Source organism: Phodopus roborovskii, unplaced genomic scaffold (assembly GCF_943737965.1).
Source record: "Phodopus roborovskii unplaced genomic scaffold, PHOROB, whole genome shotgun sequence".
In the NCBI taxonomy this organism is placed as follows: domain Eukaryota; kingdom Metazoa; phylum Chordata; class Mammalia; order Rodentia; family Cricetidae; genus Phodopus; species Phodopus roborovskii.
The window spans coordinates 30,966,068-30,985,679 of record NW_026126447.1 but is presented as its reverse complement, the minus strand read 5'-3'; the positions used below and the strand labels follow the sequence as shown (position 1 = coordinate 30,985,679).

Sequence of the window (19,612 nt, the reverse complement as noted above, 5' to 3'; positions counted from 1 at the left end):
TTTGAGGCCTGTTTGCTCTACAAACTGAGTTCCAGGACAGCCAGAGCTGTTACACAGAGAAACTCTGTCTTCATAAACCAAAACCAGACCAAAAGAAAACAAAACCATTTTGTCCTCTGATATAATCAAAAAGACTATTTTCTAAGTGATATTTTGAGATGCCCATAATAGTAGGGATATAAAAATATTTGTATTCTCAATATCAGAGATTGTATATTCTGCTAATACTGCTGTGTGCGGTTCATTTTTTACATTCATAATTTAGTATGAGTGGCACTAAAAATTAAGAAAGTCTATAAGTAAACTCTTGAGTTAAGAGGCCAATTTCCTAGCACTTTTATATTGCCAGCCAAGTGCTTTTAAAAAGTCAAGGTGGTGGTGTGCTATCCCAGGTTTCCCAGGGAGAGAGGAAGTTCCAGAAATAGGAACATTATGAAAAGGGTTCTGCTCATTTACTCTAAAACTTAAACAATTTCCACTGAAAGTGTTTGTATAGATTATTTTCTTAAAGGAATTTGAACAGTAATAACCTAAGATGCAGTTTTTAAAAAAATATTTGTGTTATTTAAACATACTGTTTAAAAGACCACTTAAGTGCTTTCTCTGGCCATGAGTACCCAATGAGGTAATTGGCAGGTGAAGGTGACTATTTCTGTTTATGGAATTATAGACTGAAGCTTTTTGGCTTTTCTGAAGATGAGCAACAACAATTCTATACCTTTAAGGTTGTCTATTGCTGTTTCAGTAAACCTAATCATTTATAGGTGTGTTACTATCTTAGCGCATTTGAACTGTAGCAAATAGTTTTTGTGGAATTCTTTGTTATATTTATATTTTCTAAAGCTCAGCTGGAACTTCACCATATGAAGGTGTGTTGTAGAGACTTGTTAACCCTACTTTCATAGCCTTGAACTGCACAGTTGACACCAATTACTCAATTGCCCTAGGTGATTTGCACCCACAAGGAAACTTTGGACTTTGCTAAAAGGGGGAATTGTTTGATGACTTTCAGTTTTAAAAACTGCAGTATTAGATAATCACTCAGTAGTGCACACAGGAGTGCATTGCTTGTGGGTGTTAGTGTCAGGGACTAAAAGGAAATATCAAGTACAGAAGGTAGGATATATATATATATATACATATACATATATATATGTTGTATAAAGTGGAATTCAATAAATATTGGCTAATGAATACATCTCTACTAATGTATGAGTAAACTAACTGCTCTGAGATTGTTACTAGGAAGATGTCAGCATGAAAACATGCTTATTGTAGTATGAGAAAATGTGTAAATAGATTATACAGTAGCAGGTGACGGTGGAATGAGAAATGTGTATACTAGCTTTCATATTGGATAAGAGTAAACTCTTGGTATGTGATTTTACAGTTATTCACCAAGATTAGGTAGATGAGTGTTTGATGCTCTTAGCCTTTTAATTACTACGACTTTTCAATTTTTTTATAATCAGATAGGCTTACTTTTCTGTATATGCAATGCTGCCATTTAAGGGCTACAGACACAGTGCTACATAATTTGAAGGAGGATTGAGTCACCATTTACTTGTTCTGTGGAAGAAAGATTACCTTGTACCTCAGAATATAAATATGTCCTATCCAGTCAGAAGGGGGGGGGGTGGAATTGCAGACAGATGGAATTAATTAGGAAAATACCAATAGGATGTTTTGTGTATTTTTTGTTTGGTTTGGTTTGTTTTTTTGAGACAGGATTTCTTTGTGTAACAGTCCTGGCTGCCCTGGAACTCACTCTGTAGACCAGGTTGGCTTTGAACTCAAAGAAATCCATCTGTCTCTGCCTCCCAAGTGCTGGAATTAAAGGCATTTACCACTACCACCTGGCTAATAGAACATTTTAAAGTACATAATTTTGATTTCAAAAGAGCAGCTTTGTGTTGGTGTAAAATTGTTAAAGAGGAGCCAGGAGTGTGATTCATACACACAATCTCTGACTTTCGGGGAGGTTGAGAAAGATGGATGGCATGTTTGAGGCCAGCTGGGCTGATCAGGGTCAGGTGCTGGGGATGTTGGATTGCTGGAAGGATTTGTCTGAATCTTGTTCTTTAAGGCAATTGTGCTTCTAATTGGGAAATAATCCCATGAGTATATAGCAGTAAGGCATATGTGAAGTCTACAGAATAAATATGCCATCTTCTAGGAGCATCACTTCTTTTTGGAGAAAATAACTTTTTATATGAAGATAGATTTAGGGAGTATGAGACATGATCCATATGTAATAAGATCCTATATTGTAAAGTAAGGTTCTAGTGAAATTTGAAGAGTATTTTATTCTGTGGCATGTTATTATCATGTTACTCTAAAATCTGTTACAGGGATGTATTTTAATTATTCCTAGCTGTTGTATTCTATAGTAGACAACCTTAAAGAAAACAGGCACTATGTTGTTATTATAAACTTGTTATAGTATGATTGAATGGGAAATAAAATTAGTGAACTAGGAGTAGTACATCAGGCTAAAGGCAATCCTTGAGAAGAAAGCTTATCAGATTTCAAAAGAAGGTTACAGGACTGTGTTTACAAGTTTAAGTAGCCAGACCATCTTAAGGCTCCAGACTAATAGCCTGGTAGTAATGCTATAAAAAATGGAATAGTAATGACTATAAAAGTTACAGAGATGACATTTAGAGAGGGAGGGAGATGAGTTGAATTGTTAAGGAGTGGGCTGCTACTTGATGTGTCAGAGGGAGAAGTGGCTGGTAAGCAATGTGAGAAGGGGATCTGAACAAAGATTATGGGTTGAATATATAGTTGGGAAATTCATCCATGGAAAATACAGTCCATGAGGGTAGACATCGTGTTTGAGGGTCACATTTATAAAGGCTGTACTGGGGATAGGGATGGCTCAGTCAGTAAATTGCCTATTCTGTGAGCTTGGGCACCTGAATTTCAGCTCCCATCACCTACATAACACCCAGGAATGGCAGGTTCAGTGACAGACCTTTGTCTCAGCAAGAAAGGGGGAAAGTGGTTGGGGAGGACAGTGACACAGACATCTATCTGGCTTTTAATGTGCACTCACACACACATACCTATACTCCTTCCTGAACACAAGCATATTTTCCCTCCTACACACAGTCCTCCCTCCCCCAAAGGAAAGGTTTTATTGCTCCATGATGGTAAGAAGATAAGAGGAAGGACTAGATGTATGAAGATGGATCCAAGGGAGGGATAAGCTATGGCGAGCCTAGTGATATTGGAGTGTGATTAGTAATAAGTACCAGAGAGAACAAAGGGAAAGTGGACTGGAATGTTCCACTAGGTTAGGCAACTGTGGGTCAGTGCTAAAATCTTCAGGCAATGCAGTGAGGACAGGGCAATGCTCTGTGATATGTAAAGAAAGAAGTCTTTCTCTACCAGAATAATCTCTTAATCTGAGAATTCTGGGAGGGGGGGAAGGGAAGGGTCAATTTGTTACTTCTAAAAGGAACAAAGTGAAAAACACCACAGGAGGATTTAAGAAAACAAAAAAGGCAGCTAGAAAAAGCCGCTATGTTGTATAATGAATCAGTTTTTTACCTTGGAGGATTTTTTGGGGGCAGGGGAGGGTCAAGGAGCCATTTTAGCATTCAGTTGTAAAACTCAAATTTTCAACAAGTTGAAAACTGTAGCTCTTTCTTTTGTATTTTTCTTTAGAAAAATATTAATGTAGGATCCACATAGACCATATGTGTCTCGTCTATGTGCTTTTAAAGGTTTGTATGATATAGTATAACTTAAAATATGATGCTGGATGTTGATTGAGGTAAATCACAGTGTAATTTGGATACTACCTATCTTTAAAATCTTTGTTTAACTAAGAATATTCTTTGTTGACATTTTTTTAAAGATATGTTTGTTTTTGGAGCTAGAGAGATGGCTCAGTAGTTAAGAGCACTGACTGGTCTTCCAGAGGACCTGAGTTTAATTCACAGCACCCACATGTCATCTCACAACTGTCTGTAACTCCAATTCCAAGGAATCAGACACCCTCCATAGACATACATTCAGGCAGAATACCAATGCACATAAAATATAAATAAATAAATAGATATATATATTTTTAATTTATGTGTATATGCATATGACTTGAGTCTGTGTGCCCGTGGAGGAGAGAGGCGGCATTGGATCCACCTAAGCCAGAGGTTCAGGTGGTCCTGACCCCTCCCCCCCCAGTGTAGGTACTGGGAAGAGCAACACATGATCTTATAACCATGGGGTAACAAGTTCTAACAGGTGATATTATGATACAAATACTTGCATTCAAGGATCCTTGGGGAGTTAAAGTTTGAATCACTTTTTAGAGACAATCATGTTCTTATTGTAATGCCATGTCTATGATGTTTTAAACATACATACAAAATATTTGATAATCTATAATGATTTTTAATTCTTAAAAAATACACAAAATGTTAGATCTGCATCCTGTCCAGAAATAATAAATTCTTATTAAACTTCCATTTAATGCTACAAAGGCATTCATTCTTATTTTATTTTGACAAATAACACTTAAAATTACTATCATAGTATTAATTGTTGAAGTGTACAAAATGTTCACAGGGTAGATGGGTTAAATAAATGCTAAATTACTATATTCTTGACATTGAAAAGTCAGTATGATGCAACAATCCAGATTTACTGCATTAGTAGACATTGGCCTGGTACAAACCCACTATTGCACTCAGCTTTATGTGATGTCCTTAAAAATTATTTAATCCAGATCATGTTGTAGCAAAATGAAGCATAATTTTAAAAGTTCCTATTACAGATGTATATACTCAATTGACTGAATTTAATTCTGAAACTAGTAAGATAACATTGAGGATTTACAAACACCACTTTTTGAAGTTTAACATGAAAAATGTACTTTTTTGAAGTTGACATTTTAAGGTTTTTAATATAAGGATGTTTTAGAATTTGCCCATTAGTTGTGATTTAGATTGGAACCATGTTTTTGTTTGTTTGTTTTTTAAGACAAGGTTTCTTTGTTTAGCACTGGCTGTACTGGAACACACACTGTAGACCATGCTGGACTCAGAGTCAGAGATCTGCCTGCTTCTGCCTCCCAGGTGTTGGATTAAAGGCAGGTACTACCACACCCAGCTTATTTGGACCATCTTAAATTGATTTCCACATCAGGAACATGAACAAATGATATTGTACAAGGGTTGATTGGGAAAGACAAGTAGTGTTAAGTTGATGTGATGATGACTAATCTTAACAGTGACTTTAAAGCTAATTGAAAATTTATTTCTCAAGCTTTCCATTCAAGATTTAATACCAGATTATAATGGTACAGTAATCTAGGAGGGTTTTAATGTTTAATTTATTGGCCTTTTAATTTGTCTCAATTTATTCAAAGCTTTCTAAGTTGGTGGGCTGAATCATCATTTTGGATGATCTGATAGAGTATAATTTTCCATTCAGAGGCCTCCAGTAGATCCCTCTTCTCCTGTCTGACTTGGATTTGGCTTTGGGTTTGTTGTATTTACCATTTAGGTTGTTTTCTCCACACACGTCATGCCACCACCAGCCTCCTAAAGAAGAGAGATGTGTGATTTAATTGGATAATGCCTCCTGTCTAGTAGCTGTTAGATGTTTTTCATGATTATATCTTTAATTCATATAAATGATGTGGGTGCTTGTATTCCAATATTAATTAATCTGTGTATCTCACATACACCATCAAAGTAGAGTGTTTGAGGAGCATCACTGGTAAAATAGTCAGCTGAATCAGAGTTAGCACTTGAAACTACAACAACAGATTTTTGTCTTTGGAGACAATGCTTAGTTGAGATTATTATTATTATAGATGATAGTTAAAACGGTAGGGGGATACTTTGAAGAAAAGTATTAATGAAATACCTGAGTAACTTTCTGGACAGTAGACCTGTCCCTTTGCTCTGTGATCCCATGTAGAAAACATCAGATCTCTGTGTTCTGGGAGTGCCTCAGGGACATTGCCAGCAGTCTCAGCCAGATGTAGCGTATAGTTGGTTTCATGATTTCCGAGGCGAAGGGAATATTCAACATAGTGCTTGCTGTCTTTCCAGTCTTGTAGCTCAAGTCGTAACATGTAGTTAGACTGCTTTACTATGGCATAGATCTTCTCTAGGCCCAGCCAAAATTCTCCTAAAGAGAAAAGTGGGGAGTGGGAAGAACCACTATGCATTGTTAACTACAGATCAGGTCTGTTGGTTTTTGTGTGTGTGTGTGCCAGGCTCTCTCTGTTTAGCCCAGGCTGTGATTTCAAGTATGTATAATCATGTTTCCTGGCCAGTTTTAAAAATTATTTTCACTTCATTGAAGAAAATAAGTTGTTTTAGTGCTGACCCCTTGGTTACTTTGGTCTTGTAAAGCATTAAACTGTTGGTGTTGTGGTGTGTGCGTATAATGTGGACACTTGGGAGCTTGGACAGAAAGAATTGTTCAGTCCTCAGCAACACAGAGCTGTTTCAGGCCATCCTGGGCTACACAAGACCCTATCTCAAAAACCCAAAACAAATCCTTTCTAAAACTTTATTAATGAGCACTTTTGTGAAACGCATGTCTATATCTAAGTATATGCACTGTCCCTCCCTTTCTCTTCCCCTCTGTTTATGGAATTTTTTTAATTTAATTTAATTTCATTTTAACTTTGAGTTCTTGGCACTGAATCTGACTTCATGCACATTGGAGAAGACTGTTCCACTGAACTATACACCCAGTTCAACTGTCCATTTTTAATGTGTGACTTTTTCTCCCTTGTTGATTAAGTCTGGGTTTAGTCTATATTAAAATCTTGTTTTGATAAGCCCCCAACCTTGCTTCAAAAATGTTTTTACCAAATGTTTTATATATGACATATTATTATACATATTTTTAGGTTTGGTTATTGATAGAGTAATATCTACTTGTACCTCCTTATATGTATCAGATTCATTAATATGCCTACATTCTGTCACAAGAATACTTTCTTATATTCAGTTTTGGATAATAGTGATAACATTTTTCTCAAATGTGAAGTGTTTTTTTTTTTTAAAAACGAATCTCATAAATTAAAAAAACATTACATTTGAATGTTTTGTTATTAGCATTTTTTCTCTGTAATTAAAACTATTTTCATTTGGAGTTAAAAACAGTAATATAAGTAGATCGTTATACAAACTATATTTAATGACAAAAATAAATATTTTGTTATTGCTGTTGAGTTAGGAAACCACGTAAGGATTATAATAAATGGAATTATTTTCTGATTAGAAATAAATAAGTATTTTGAACTGCCAATCTTTTATTTTAGTGTTAACCTCAGTCTCAGAAGAGGTTAGAAGCACATAATATCACTGTTTCTGGGAATCCGTCCCAATGTCACGCTGGTCAAGTGCTCTGCCCCAAGTATACCTCCAGCTCCATTTTAACCTTGTGTTAAATATCAACGAAAGAGTACTGTAACACTATCTTTGTAGCTCAGTCATAGTCTTACCACTCTCTAAAGCCCACAGGACCTAACTTACTATTTTTCTTTAATAACTGTTATGATAATTATGAACTATTGAATTAAATTTTAACAAATCTACTTAAGAGCAGACATGTAAATGAGATTAAGTACAATTAAAATAATTGCAATTGCTAAATGTATAATATTAATCAATAGGTTTTGTTTATTGTTACATTTCCACTGCCTATTTTATAATGGTTTCTTAATTTATAATTCTTTTTTTTATTCCCTTGGATAATCTGGGTCTCAGTATTTGGCCCAGATTGGCCTTGAACTTTCAATCCTCCTGCCTCATTCTAACCCCCCCCCACTTCCTCAGTATTAAAATCTCAGGCCTGTATCAGCCATCCAGTTAATACTGTTAAATTAACAAATAAGTAATGCAAGGAAATCACTTTACCAGCAAATCTTCCAAAACCATTTTTGTAGTTCTCCCACGTTTCATTGAAGTTTTGTGACCCATCTTTTCGGTGTTGAATTAATGTCCATGGACTACCTGGAGGGTGTGAATGAATGTAGTTAATTTTAGTAGATTAATGTTGATAGGAAAAATGATTATGTTTTGAGATTGGTTTTTATGAAGTGATTTGTTAAGTTGATACTGCTGGTCAAGGTAATGCACTTTATTATTTATTTTAGCTCAAAATTTGCATGAATAATCACATTCTGTGGATTTATCACAGGCTTAGTCTTGAGTAGGCACTGAGTTTCTTGAATTTACTCCAGTCCGTTCTCTGCTTAGGCAGACTTTACCTGATTGGGTGTCGCAGTACACATAAAACACTTGAGAGTTGCTTGGTCTAATGGCATACACACCGCTTGTATGCTCACCTCGGTTATAAATGGCAGAGCAATCAGCAGGAAGGTCTAGGATTAACAAACATAATAATGTAACATTTAAGAATAGAAATATTTTAGGAGCTTGAAATTTCAGTGCTACTTCATGGAATTGCTGTGAATGTTTATGTTAAGGCATATTAGATGGCCAACTATCCAAATAACATTAAAATAACATTTCCAACTTATTTAAAAGCATGAGAATTTTAAAAAGCATTATTGTTTTTGTTAGGCACAGTAAGAATATTAAGTAGAGGAAGTTTAGTTCAGGGTTTGGTTCATAACTAGAATCAACAGATATGTAGTAGTACAGAAGGAGAGCTGACAGGTACTTCTCATATGTGAATTACATAAACAAAAATAATTGTTGGGAACATACCATTTTGTTATAGTCTGACTGGAAGTAGTGATTTTGTTACCTGAAACTTTGGTAATATCTGTGAAAGTCTTTAAGCTGACAAGAAAGTAGAATTTTTCATTATCTTTCATTATCTTTCAGTTTTTAGAAATATTATTTTTTTATCTATACACATGAATGTATTTTGTTTGTTGCTTTTGAAAGTAATTTTCAGATAATGACCTTTGGACCCTTGCATAGTTTTCCAAGTGTCTTTATAAACATGCACTTATTCCTTTTCTCCACTGCAGTATCATTTTCTATCTATGAAACTAATAATCATTACATGTTTTTATACCAGCTTCATATCTTAATGCTGTGCATAGTATTAAATGTTAAAAAAAAAACAGGATTCAATTAAGTTGACATTTGGTGATGGCATTTAATATACATGTATTTTTACTCTTTTAGTCTAGATCAGATCCTAAAATAGGGAATTTTATATAGGAAACTCCCCAAATTATCTTACCATCTTGTTCTATATTTTTTGTTTCATTCGGCTGAAGAGGGGGAGTAGTTCTTGGTGCTCTTGATTTAGAAGAAGGGGAATTTTCTGTGGGTTCTTGAATACCAGTCTTTCTGAGCTGATAAAAGAATATAAATTACTTTTAAAATGCTATTGGATATGTAGTTAGAGAATTCTGGGTAAGGATATTAAAAGTACAGTTATGTATACATCGCCTTTCAGTTTAGAATGTTGCTGTTTTCTATGTTAAGAGCAATAAACTGGGCTGGAGATACAGCTGAATGGAAGCATGTCTTCTGAGCATGCGCAAAAGTCTGACCTCAGCTCCACAAGGGAGCAAAGAGGAATAAACAGTGCTTTCCAGAATATAGAGACATTCTGTTCTTTAGATATTTAATCAGGCATATTATTTAATGAATAACAAAATTAAGAGAATGAAGCAAACAAAACAAGAGAGACATCGATTAAAAGGAAAATAACCAGTAAGGCTATATGCTTTGCTTAAAATATTTGAATATATTCTCTTTCCAGCAGTGTGGATCATAATCTCTGCCAACTTTATTAACTTCTGTGTGCTTGAATATGATATTGCCATGGTCAGTTCAAATACTAAATGTCTACTATGTGTTGTACAGTATTTTGTATGAAGGATTTTATTAAATAAAGCAATGGAGGAAGAATCCCAGGTTCATAGATCTTCCAGTTTAATTCAGGGATAAGCAAGAAATACATACATATATATATATAAAAAAATTTTTTTTTAACTAAATGTAAAGATGCTGAGGAGAACATAATGTAGTGGCTCCAGGGGGAGACCTTCTGTTTTTGATTAAATGGCCTGAGGCAGCTTCGTTGAACATTTTCTATTTGATGAAAGTATCATCAAGTGCAGATACCTGACAAAAGAGCATTTCAGATAGATCACACGGACAGGTCTTGGGGGCAGAGCATGCCATGCTCTTGAGGAACAGCAAGAAAGCCAGTGAGATGAAGTCAGTAAGATGATGAAGGGCCAGGTTACCACAGGTTCTAAGAGTGGTGGTGAGTAAAATAGGAAGTGTTGTGGGGAGAACAGTCATGACCTGATTTAAAGTTTAATAGCATCACTTAAATGGAATCTGTTATGAATCTTTTTTTTCCTTGCAGTTGACGTGATAGGCTCTGCTGTTTTCTTTAGGACATGTGAGGAAACCACAAGACAGGTTGCCTAGACTGTTTTGCAAGCATATGATTAGCTGTGGAGTGCTGTCCTAACAGTTTGTGTTTCTATCAGTCAGTACAACAGATCCGACATTAGGCTGACTTACCTGACTTTCTATTTCTTTTATCTGACTGTGCTGTTGACTCAGTTGCTTATATTGCTCTTCCACAGTCTGGAGGAGGTCTTTGATGCTGTTATCTTGCTGTTCTACAAAACTCTGCACACAGATTGTAGTTGGTTTAAAATTTCCTTATTTATTTATTTGTAACAGTCATCTAATTTTAAACTAGTAATGGATTGGCTGTCATTGCCCAATATTTTTTCAAATAATATGTACTTTTGTTCTTATATTAAAAAATTGCCATATCAAAACTTTTTCAAGTTTTAAACTAAAAGAAGCAATGTTTCAAAGGAATTAGAATATACAATTTATTATATTAATCTGCTTTTGTGCATGGAAGAATAAATTTAAATTTATTTACCTCTAGTAATTGTCAGTAACATAATTTATAAATTTTATTCTTAAAACAGTACATCTTAGAACTGTATTTTAAAAACCCACATCACAAACAGAATGCTGTGATTTCTACTTACTTTAAGGGATGTCACTTCTGGGTGCTCCTGAGCCCCGGGTTTGCTTTGAATTAAGTTGCTCAGCTGCTCCTCCAGAGCACTGACTTTCTGCTGAAGTGCAGTTCTCTCTTCTAGTAGGCTGTCGAGTTTTGAGTTGAGTTGCAGTGACATGTTCTTCACCTCCTCGTTTCTGACTTGTAATTTGGATGTAGTTCTCCTTAGTTCCTTTTCCTCTTCTCTGATTTCGTTGGTTTGAAGTGATAGATCATAAAAAGATTGGTCAAATATGTTGAGTTTCTGAAATATGTCATTAATTTGGCCCTTAGTCTTATGGACAAAATCTTTAAGTCCATGTCCCAGCTGAAGGAGGCCATTGGCTAAAATTTTGACATCGTCTAACATAGCAAACCTTGATTTTGGCTCTGAAGACACAGAATCAAATGATGAATTGTCTGAATCAATTCTGGAAGAAATTACTAGAGGTACAATAAAAAGAAATATTTTAATTGTGTGCATTTTTGTGCCAATTATTCAATTACAAGCAATTTGGAACTACTTTCTCCTATAAGGAGACCTGAACCTCTTGACTTTATATACACGACTATTTGCACCATGCACACAGCTGGCAGATGAATGTAGTTAACAATTAAGCTGTGCTAACTCGCACAAATGTAACCCTCCCCCATGTTGAGTTAGGTCAATGTCAAATGAAATTAAGGAAATGAGCAACCTAACCGGAGGTGATTTTAAAAATTGTTAGTTAAATTTACCGTATTGAGATTTATGCTTTCAGAATGAAGGTATCTACCCTATTTTTTTTAAGTTCATTTTAACATATTTTTTACTGTAAGATTTACAAATGAACCTTAATTTTTGATGGATAAGTTTGCCATTAAAATTGAGGAAAATTAACTATATGTACCCTTCGTTCTAATTTGTTTATTCTAGTAGCAGCCACCCTTCCCCCAAAAGCCTATGTAAAGTTCTTTCCCAGTCCTTGTTGTGGTGCTATGGTTGTCATTGCTGTAGCTTGTGTTTCTGTATATGTCAACTTATAACTATGTGTTTTTATTCGTCACTATAGCTACTGGTTAATGTCTTTATTTCACATATGTCTTAACCATTCTTGTATGTTATCACAAAATTCCCAACATAGTGTCAGAAAAGACATTTTTCTCCCTTTCCATTGTTTTCTTGTCTCTATGTCATAGGCTCTATTCCATGTGGCAGAGCAGGATATGTGATTATCTGAACTAGAATTAAATCTTAATGCCACCAGTGGCAGAGCAGATTAGTCCATTTTCCTGAAGTTAGTGAGCTTAGTAACAGTTTTGTTACTGTAAATTTAACAAAACTAAAGATTAATAATGTATTTAAGAGTAAATGTTTTGGTGTGCCCAATTGATGTTAAAAGGAAATATAATAAGCACTTAAGTTATGGTTGGTTGTCCATTAACCACCATTATTATCCTTAGTATTAGTATAAAATATTTAGGAAAATTGACATGGTAAAATTACTAAGAATGTGAGTTCTGTAATCTCACATTGTGATCTGATTCTAAAAGTTAGCTCTAGTGTTTTGGCCTTAAACAAATGATTTAATTTCCCCATACATCAGTTTCCTCATTTATTGGGATAACTGTTCTTTGTGATTTGTTTTTGTTTTTGTTTTTGTTTTTTTTTTTAAGATAGTCCTGTTTTGTAGCCCAGGCTGACCTCAGATTTGTGATAATTTTCCCGTGGTAATTTTAGTGCTGGGATTATGGGCATTTGTCACCGTGCATCAGGATCATGTCTATAACTTAAAAATTAAAAAAAGTATGTGTATGGGTGTTTTGCATTTGTTCATGTCTGTGTACCACTGTAGAGGTGAGATGACATTGGATTCCCTAGAGCTGGAGTTACAGATGGTGTGAGCCACCATGTGTGTCCTGGGAGTCAAACCTAGGTCTCCTGGAAGAGCAGTCAATGCTCTTGTCTGCTGAATCATCTTTCCAACCTTCATGCTTATAGTTTTTGTTTTATTTGCAAGGAAAAAAAATCAGTATAAAGAATTATGGATTAAGTTCAATTCATAGAAATACCCATTCCTGCCATGAAATAGTTTTTTGCTTGAGTGAGTATCAAGGGGTTAAGTCTAATGGTTCCTTTAGAAATCCTGACTAACAGTGTTGTGAGCATGGTTCTGGGACACTGCTGCTTGAAGTGGAGTCTTGAATCTGCTGTTCCTCAGCTCCTCCTCCCTCAGGGTTCCTCTTTTGTTCAATAGAGAAAATACTTCACTTAGGGTTGTGGAAAGATTAAATTAGTTCAAATCACTGGAATCCTACTTGCTGTGTAGTAGGCACTACATATTGTGTATCAGCTATTCCTTGTAATTAGAAGTGATATGCTTACACTCACTGCATTTATTGGTGAAGACTGTTAAGATTACATAGACATGGAAATGTTGCTGATATTGTGGTCTTAAGAGGTTTGTTCTCTTGAATCTTGGTAAGTAGTTGTAATATATATATATATATACATATATATATATATATATATATATATATATATATATATATATACACACACACACATTTTTTCCCTTCTCTTTTTGGGAGGTGTATGGGTGGTTGTGGGCCTTGAACCTAGGGCCTTAGATACCACGTATAGTCTCTGAGCATACCCTCTGAGCAATTTCCTCAGCCCACCCTTTGTGTAACTTAAGTATGCATTACACAGTTTTAGAAATACTTTTGGCAGAAATAAATAACACAAACACTTGCATACACTTCCACTAATAAATATGAAAACTAATCAGTATCATGTCCTGTGCACTGATGTATGTCAGTGAATTATTAAAAGTGTATGTTGAGCTAGATTGAGCAGTCACATTTTCTCCTTTCATGGGAAAAGGTAGTGATCCTTGGCCATGCAGGGCATATTTCGAAACTTTTCTTGACTAAGCTGTCAACCTTTGTGGTTCAAAACGGTTGACCCCAGAATTCCATGCACTCAGTGGAAGTGCATGGTGAGCCAATCTCTTTACTTTGTTACACTAGAAACTGGGGGTTTTTGTATTTTTTTTTTTGTTAGAGGATTATTAATAGATATCCTACCATCTCTGTACAATGCCTCATGCCTTATAGAAACAATAAACATGGGATGGGTAAAAGAGTTTTACATATAACAAAGCATAAAATTTACATGTAGCAGATGCAAACTGCTTTGCTAAAGCAGCTTCCTTGTAAAGAAGGAACTGTGAAGAAGATCCCTCTTTTAAAAGAAATTATTTTTATTTTATGTGTGGGAGTGGTGTGTTTGCATGTGTGTCTGTGCAGATGGACACCATCCCCCATGATTGAGTTAGAGACTGTTATCAGCTGCCATGTGGTAGGTAGCTGGGAATCAATCTTCTCAGGGCCTCTGGAAGAGCAGCCAGTGCTCTCTTTCACTGAGCCATCTCTCCAGTTTCCCAAAGTGGGCCCTTTAAACAGAACTCCGCTCAGATATATGCAAAAGCAAAAACTTAAGCCAAAGGAAACAAAACACTGTTAAGCAAACTCAATACTTGATTTTAGAATCTATTTCTATGAGTTACTATACAAAATTTCCTAGCTACACAGAATTCTAGGACACTCAGCAGCCTTAGCATGCTTAATTTCCATGAATCACAGAGACCACTTGCTTTTCCCAGGTTTTGCAAGCTGATGGTAACATGACTTTCAAGTTTAAAACAAGATATTTTGTCTCTTAAAAACAAAAACAAAACCTCATTTACTTACTTATTTGTGTGTGTGTGTGTGTGTGTGTGTGTGTGTGTGTGTGTGTGTGTGTATGCACGTGCACCATGTATATGCAGTGATCAGAAGAGGGCATTGGATGCCCTGGGTCTTGGAATGTTTACCTTGCAGATATATGGAAGGCTAATGTGTTCATTAGAAATGCTTAAAAATATGTTTGAGAAAAAATATATAAATGTGAATTGAAGAAGAGAACAATGTTAGAATAATATATTATCCCCCCTTTCTCTGATCAGAACATCAATTACATATATTTAATCGATGTATAAGGTTGGAGGTTAGGGACAGAGCTTATTTGGCAGTGCTTGCCTAACATGCATGATGCTCTGGTCTTTATTCCCAGCATAGCATAAACCAGGTGTGCTGGTGCACTCCCTTAAAGTAGCACTAGGGAGGTAGATGCTGGGGTATTAGGAGCTCACAATCATCTGTGTTTATTTATGTAAAATTTTCTGGACTAGACTGGATACACAGCACTGTGTTTTTAAAGAAATAATAAGAGATCTACATAAGTAGATCCTCCCTGAGAATTGTGCGAGTTGAAAATGAATCTAATACATTTATCCTCCAGAACCATCACAGCACAACACCACTGTATCACTACCACTGCTTAGCACCAGGAGAATGTCATACATAATATTGCTAGCCCAAGAAGCTGAATAATAGCAAATGAAGCTGTCATATTGTGATCCAGTGTTTGAGTGAGCTTAAAAGGAATTTTATAGTTTTTCATGTTCTCTGTGCTTTTAGTATTGAATTCAGTGCCTCATAGATTCTAGGTCAGTGGTCTACTCCTGAGCCCAAACCGTGTGTGTGTGTGTGTGTGTGTGTGTGTGTGTGTGTGTGTGTGTGTGTCTGTCTGTCTGTCTGTCTGTCTGTCTGTCTGTCTGTCTGTCTGTCTGTCTGTCTGTCTGTCTGTCTGTGTTTCCCTGCACTCAAGAACTTTTGCTGCATGGTTTGTTGTGTTTTTCTTTGCAGACTCAGGTATTTTAGAACATATAAAAATGAAAATTTTGACTCTTTTCTATTAATACGTTATTATCTACTATACCAGATTTCTTGGAATGACTATTATCTCAGAACATCTAGTTCATGTCACATATACCTATAATACCCAAGATCTTATTCTTCCAGAATATATTTACATAGAATTTTAGATTTACCATGATAGGTTATCTGTAGCTTTTGTTTTCTTATCTATTGAGATAGTCTATTGTCTCCTTATATGTTCCAGACTCATCTTGAATTCCCAATCATCCTCAAGTGTTAGGATTACAAGTGCAAAATCTCCATGTCTTTTTTAAGGACTCAAATATTCTAATTATGTCACCTCCTATTTGTAGATGCATCTTAGTTTAATCATGCCTGTTAGTGATCAATAAGTATTTTCAATTTTATAAACAATATAATAGAAAATATTTTCTGTATCTATGTGTAAGCACATTAAGTTATATTTGTGAGATTCTTTTTCACATTGTACCAGTTTACATTTATGTCAGTACAAGAAAGTATCTCTTTCGCTGTATATATTAAAGTATAGAAGACAGTATTGGTAAATCTAATAGGCATATGTGTATCTGTGCTACTGTCTTTGAGAATTATCTGGACATGTGCCTCTTACAGTTTGTTTCTTTCTGGTTGAATTTAGGGATATTCTCATTTATATAATAAATAGTATTTCTTCAGTTTGCCTTTTTTTTTTCCCTCCACCTAGGTTCATGGTTCTGTTTTCTGTGAGAAATTTTAAAAATGTATGTCTTTTATGATTTTTCTAATTTATGTTAAGAAATGCCTTCTCTTAGTTGTCTTTTCAAAGCTTCTCTTATACTCTTTATGGTTTTGTTATTGGATCCTTTGTTATTGAGTCCATGTTAAGTAAAATGCTTGTCTTTTTCCTCTCTAAATGACTAGTCACTTACTCTTAACACTTTTCCTTTACCTGCCATATCCCTGCTATGGTATCCTTTGAAATACTCTGGAAGAGTACAGACTTGGTATGTTTGAGAACTTTCTAGTGGAGTTTTTGGTTATACAGGAAATAAACTAGATTTGATTTCATGTCTTTCTTATTTTAACCAGGTTGAGTTTAAAGTTGTATTGTTTATTGTGGAAATCAGTTTATAGGCAATGTTCACACAATTCTCATTTAACTTGGAACCCCAATTTTTATGTGCATTCTATACTATATACTCAAGAAATATGAAGTAAGTTATTTTAAACATTGGAAGATAAAGCAGTTACATGAATAAAGTATTGTCCTTACAGAGTTTGGTCTCTTGGAGAACTAAAGAAGATATGTTAAAATATATATACATATACACACAAGAGTTATCCCTCAGTGAGTGTTCAGACTGTAATTTGGGGAAAAGTTTCGTATTGAAAAGAATTAAAACCCCTTAGAGAAATGCTTGATTCTAGGTTGGTGGAAAAAATGTATAAGAACATGGATCTTCTTATCATAAGAAACAGCAGGAAGCTGTTCTTAGCTATGTAGTGAGGTTAAACCCAGTGTGGGCTACATGGGACCCTTTCTCAAAAATAGCTAGCTAGCTACCTACCTACCTACCATCTACCTAATTAACTATCTACATAACTAATTAACTGAGTGAATGAATAGATTTTATATATATATATATATATATTGTTACCATGCTTTAATTAACCAGTCCATCATAACTTCCATATCCTTTAACCAAAATGCTTGAAACTAGAATTTTTTGATATTTTGAAGTTCTTTAGAATATTGAGTATGTACTGGAATACCTAGGGGACCAGGTCTAAGGATGGAATTCATGTATGGTACATACATGTATGGTACATACATAAGGTGTGTGAAGTAAATTTATGCAATATTTGAAATGTATTGTGTTCTGTATTAAAGCTTGTATACACTAAACCATCAGACTTGTGATATGATTCTTAGAAAGTTTCATTTAAAAACAAAACAAACAAACAAACAAAAAACAGGTACAAAGTTCCACACTTGAGGCAGAAGCAGATCTCTTTGTGTTGACCTCAGCATGATCTAAATAGATAGTTTCAAGTCAGCTAGGAATACATAGTAAGATCCTTTCTCAGAAATGAATAAATAAATAAATTTTTAAAAATTAGAAAATTTGAGTGAATAAAACCTCTTAAAATTTTTCAGATGGGAATATTTTGAATTTTTGTTACTTAACATCATGATGAACAATATATATTTTATAGTGCACTTTATTCTTGATTATAAAAATACTGAAATGAGCTTCTGTAAGGCAAAGGACACAGTGGACAAGACCAAACGGCAGCCCACAAACTGGGAAAAGATTTTCACCAAACCTATATCCGACAAAGGGCTGATCTCCAAAATATACAAAAAACTCAAGAAACTAGTCAACAAAATACCAAACAACCCTATTTAAAAAATGGGGTACAGAACTGAAGGAAGAATTCTCAATAGAGGAAATCAAAAAGGCTGAAAGACACTTAAGAAAGTGCTCAACATCCTTAGCTATCAGGGAAATGCAAATCAAAACAACTTTGAGATACCATCTTACCCCTGCCAGAATGGCTAAAAGTAGAAACACCAGTGATGACTTATGTTGGAGAGGATGTGGAGAAAGGGGAACACTCCTCCACTGCTGGTGGGAGTGCAAACTCATACAGCCATTTTGGAGATCAGTATGGCGGTTCCTCAGGAAAATGGGAATAAGTTTACCACAGGACCCGGCAATCCCCTTCTTAGGCATATACCCAAATGATCCACATTCATCCAACAAAGACATCTGTTCAACTATGTTCATAGTAGCATTATTTGTAATAGCAAGAACCTGGAACCAACCTAGATGCCCCTCAATTGAAGAATGGATAAAGAAGATGTGGCACATCTACAAAATGGAATACTACTCAGCAGAAAAAAAATAATGGAATCTTGAACTTCGCAGGCAAGTGGATGGCACTTGAAGAAACCATCCTGAATGAGGTAACCCAGTCACAAAAAGAGGAGCATGGTATGTACTCGCTCATATATGGATTTTAGACCTAGAGCAAAGGATCACCAGCCTATAATTCACACCACCAGAAGAACTAGGATACAAGGTGTATTCTAAGAGATTCATATAAAGTCCCTCACAGAAGGGGGAAGTCCCCCAGAGTAACGGGGTTAAATAAGGATCAGGATAAACAAATAGGCCGAATAGATGTTTATTCAGGGAGAAATAACTTACAACCTAGACAGATGAACACCAGGAAATCCAACCCGATCCTCTCTTGTCCAAGTCACGCCAGCAAGAGGGCTTTTCCTTGCTCTCTGACCTCCTTCCACAGGTCACTCCGCCCATGGTTCCACCCCCCAATGGGCGTGGTCAGTGCCACAGAGGGACTATCTCACTATACCCAGAGCACAGGGGAAGTGGGGGGGCAGTGAATGGAGCGAGAATTAGGAGAAAGAGAAGGGGAGGAGAGGAAAGCACATGCGACTAGGAAGATTGAGTCAGGGTAGGAATAGGAGAGAGAGAGAACATATAAAAGAGGGATCCAATATTGGTTTGAAGAGAAAACTGATCCTAAAGAACGGCCTAGAGACCTACAAGACTGCCGTAAACTAACAATTTGAGCAACCGTGGAAAGGGTACCATAAATGTCTTTCCCAGATAGTGAGATCAACAACTAACTTATCCATGGAGCCCTCATCTAATACCTGTTGGAAACAGAAGCAAACACCCATACCTAAACACTGAGTTGAACTAGAATCCAGATGCAGACAGAGAGGACAAGACCAGGTTGCAGAAACAGATCTAGACAGCTGACCTGAACAAGGAGGAGCCAATGGGCCCCAGACTGATAACTGGGAATCCAGCATGGGACTGACTGAGGCCCCCTC

At 35.7% G+C, this 19,612-nt stretch overlaps 2 protein-coding genes across 10 annotated transcripts in view; one reads left to right on the top strand and one right to left on the bottom strand.

The window, feature by feature from the left end:
- Dock7 (dedicator of cytokinesis 7) overlaps positions 1-19,612 on the top strand; it is a 174,513-nt gene that overhangs the window by 68,163 nt on the left and 86,738 nt on the right. The window lies entirely within an intron of this gene.
- Positions 4,395-11,577, bottom strand: Angptl3 (angiopoietin like 3). The gene is made up of 7 exons (XM_051188217.1): positions 10,988-11,577; positions 10,500-10,610; positions 9,196-9,310; positions 8,246-8,359; positions 7,893-7,988; positions 5,881-6,147; positions 4,395-5,552 (listed from the first exon to the last, which is right to left on the bottom strand). Exons 1-7 carry the CDS (start codon positions 11,480-11,482, stop codon positions 5,368-5,370), a joined length of 1,383 nt encoding a protein of 460 aa, XP_051044174.1. The 5' UTR covers positions 11,483-11,577; the 3' UTR covers positions 4,395-5,367.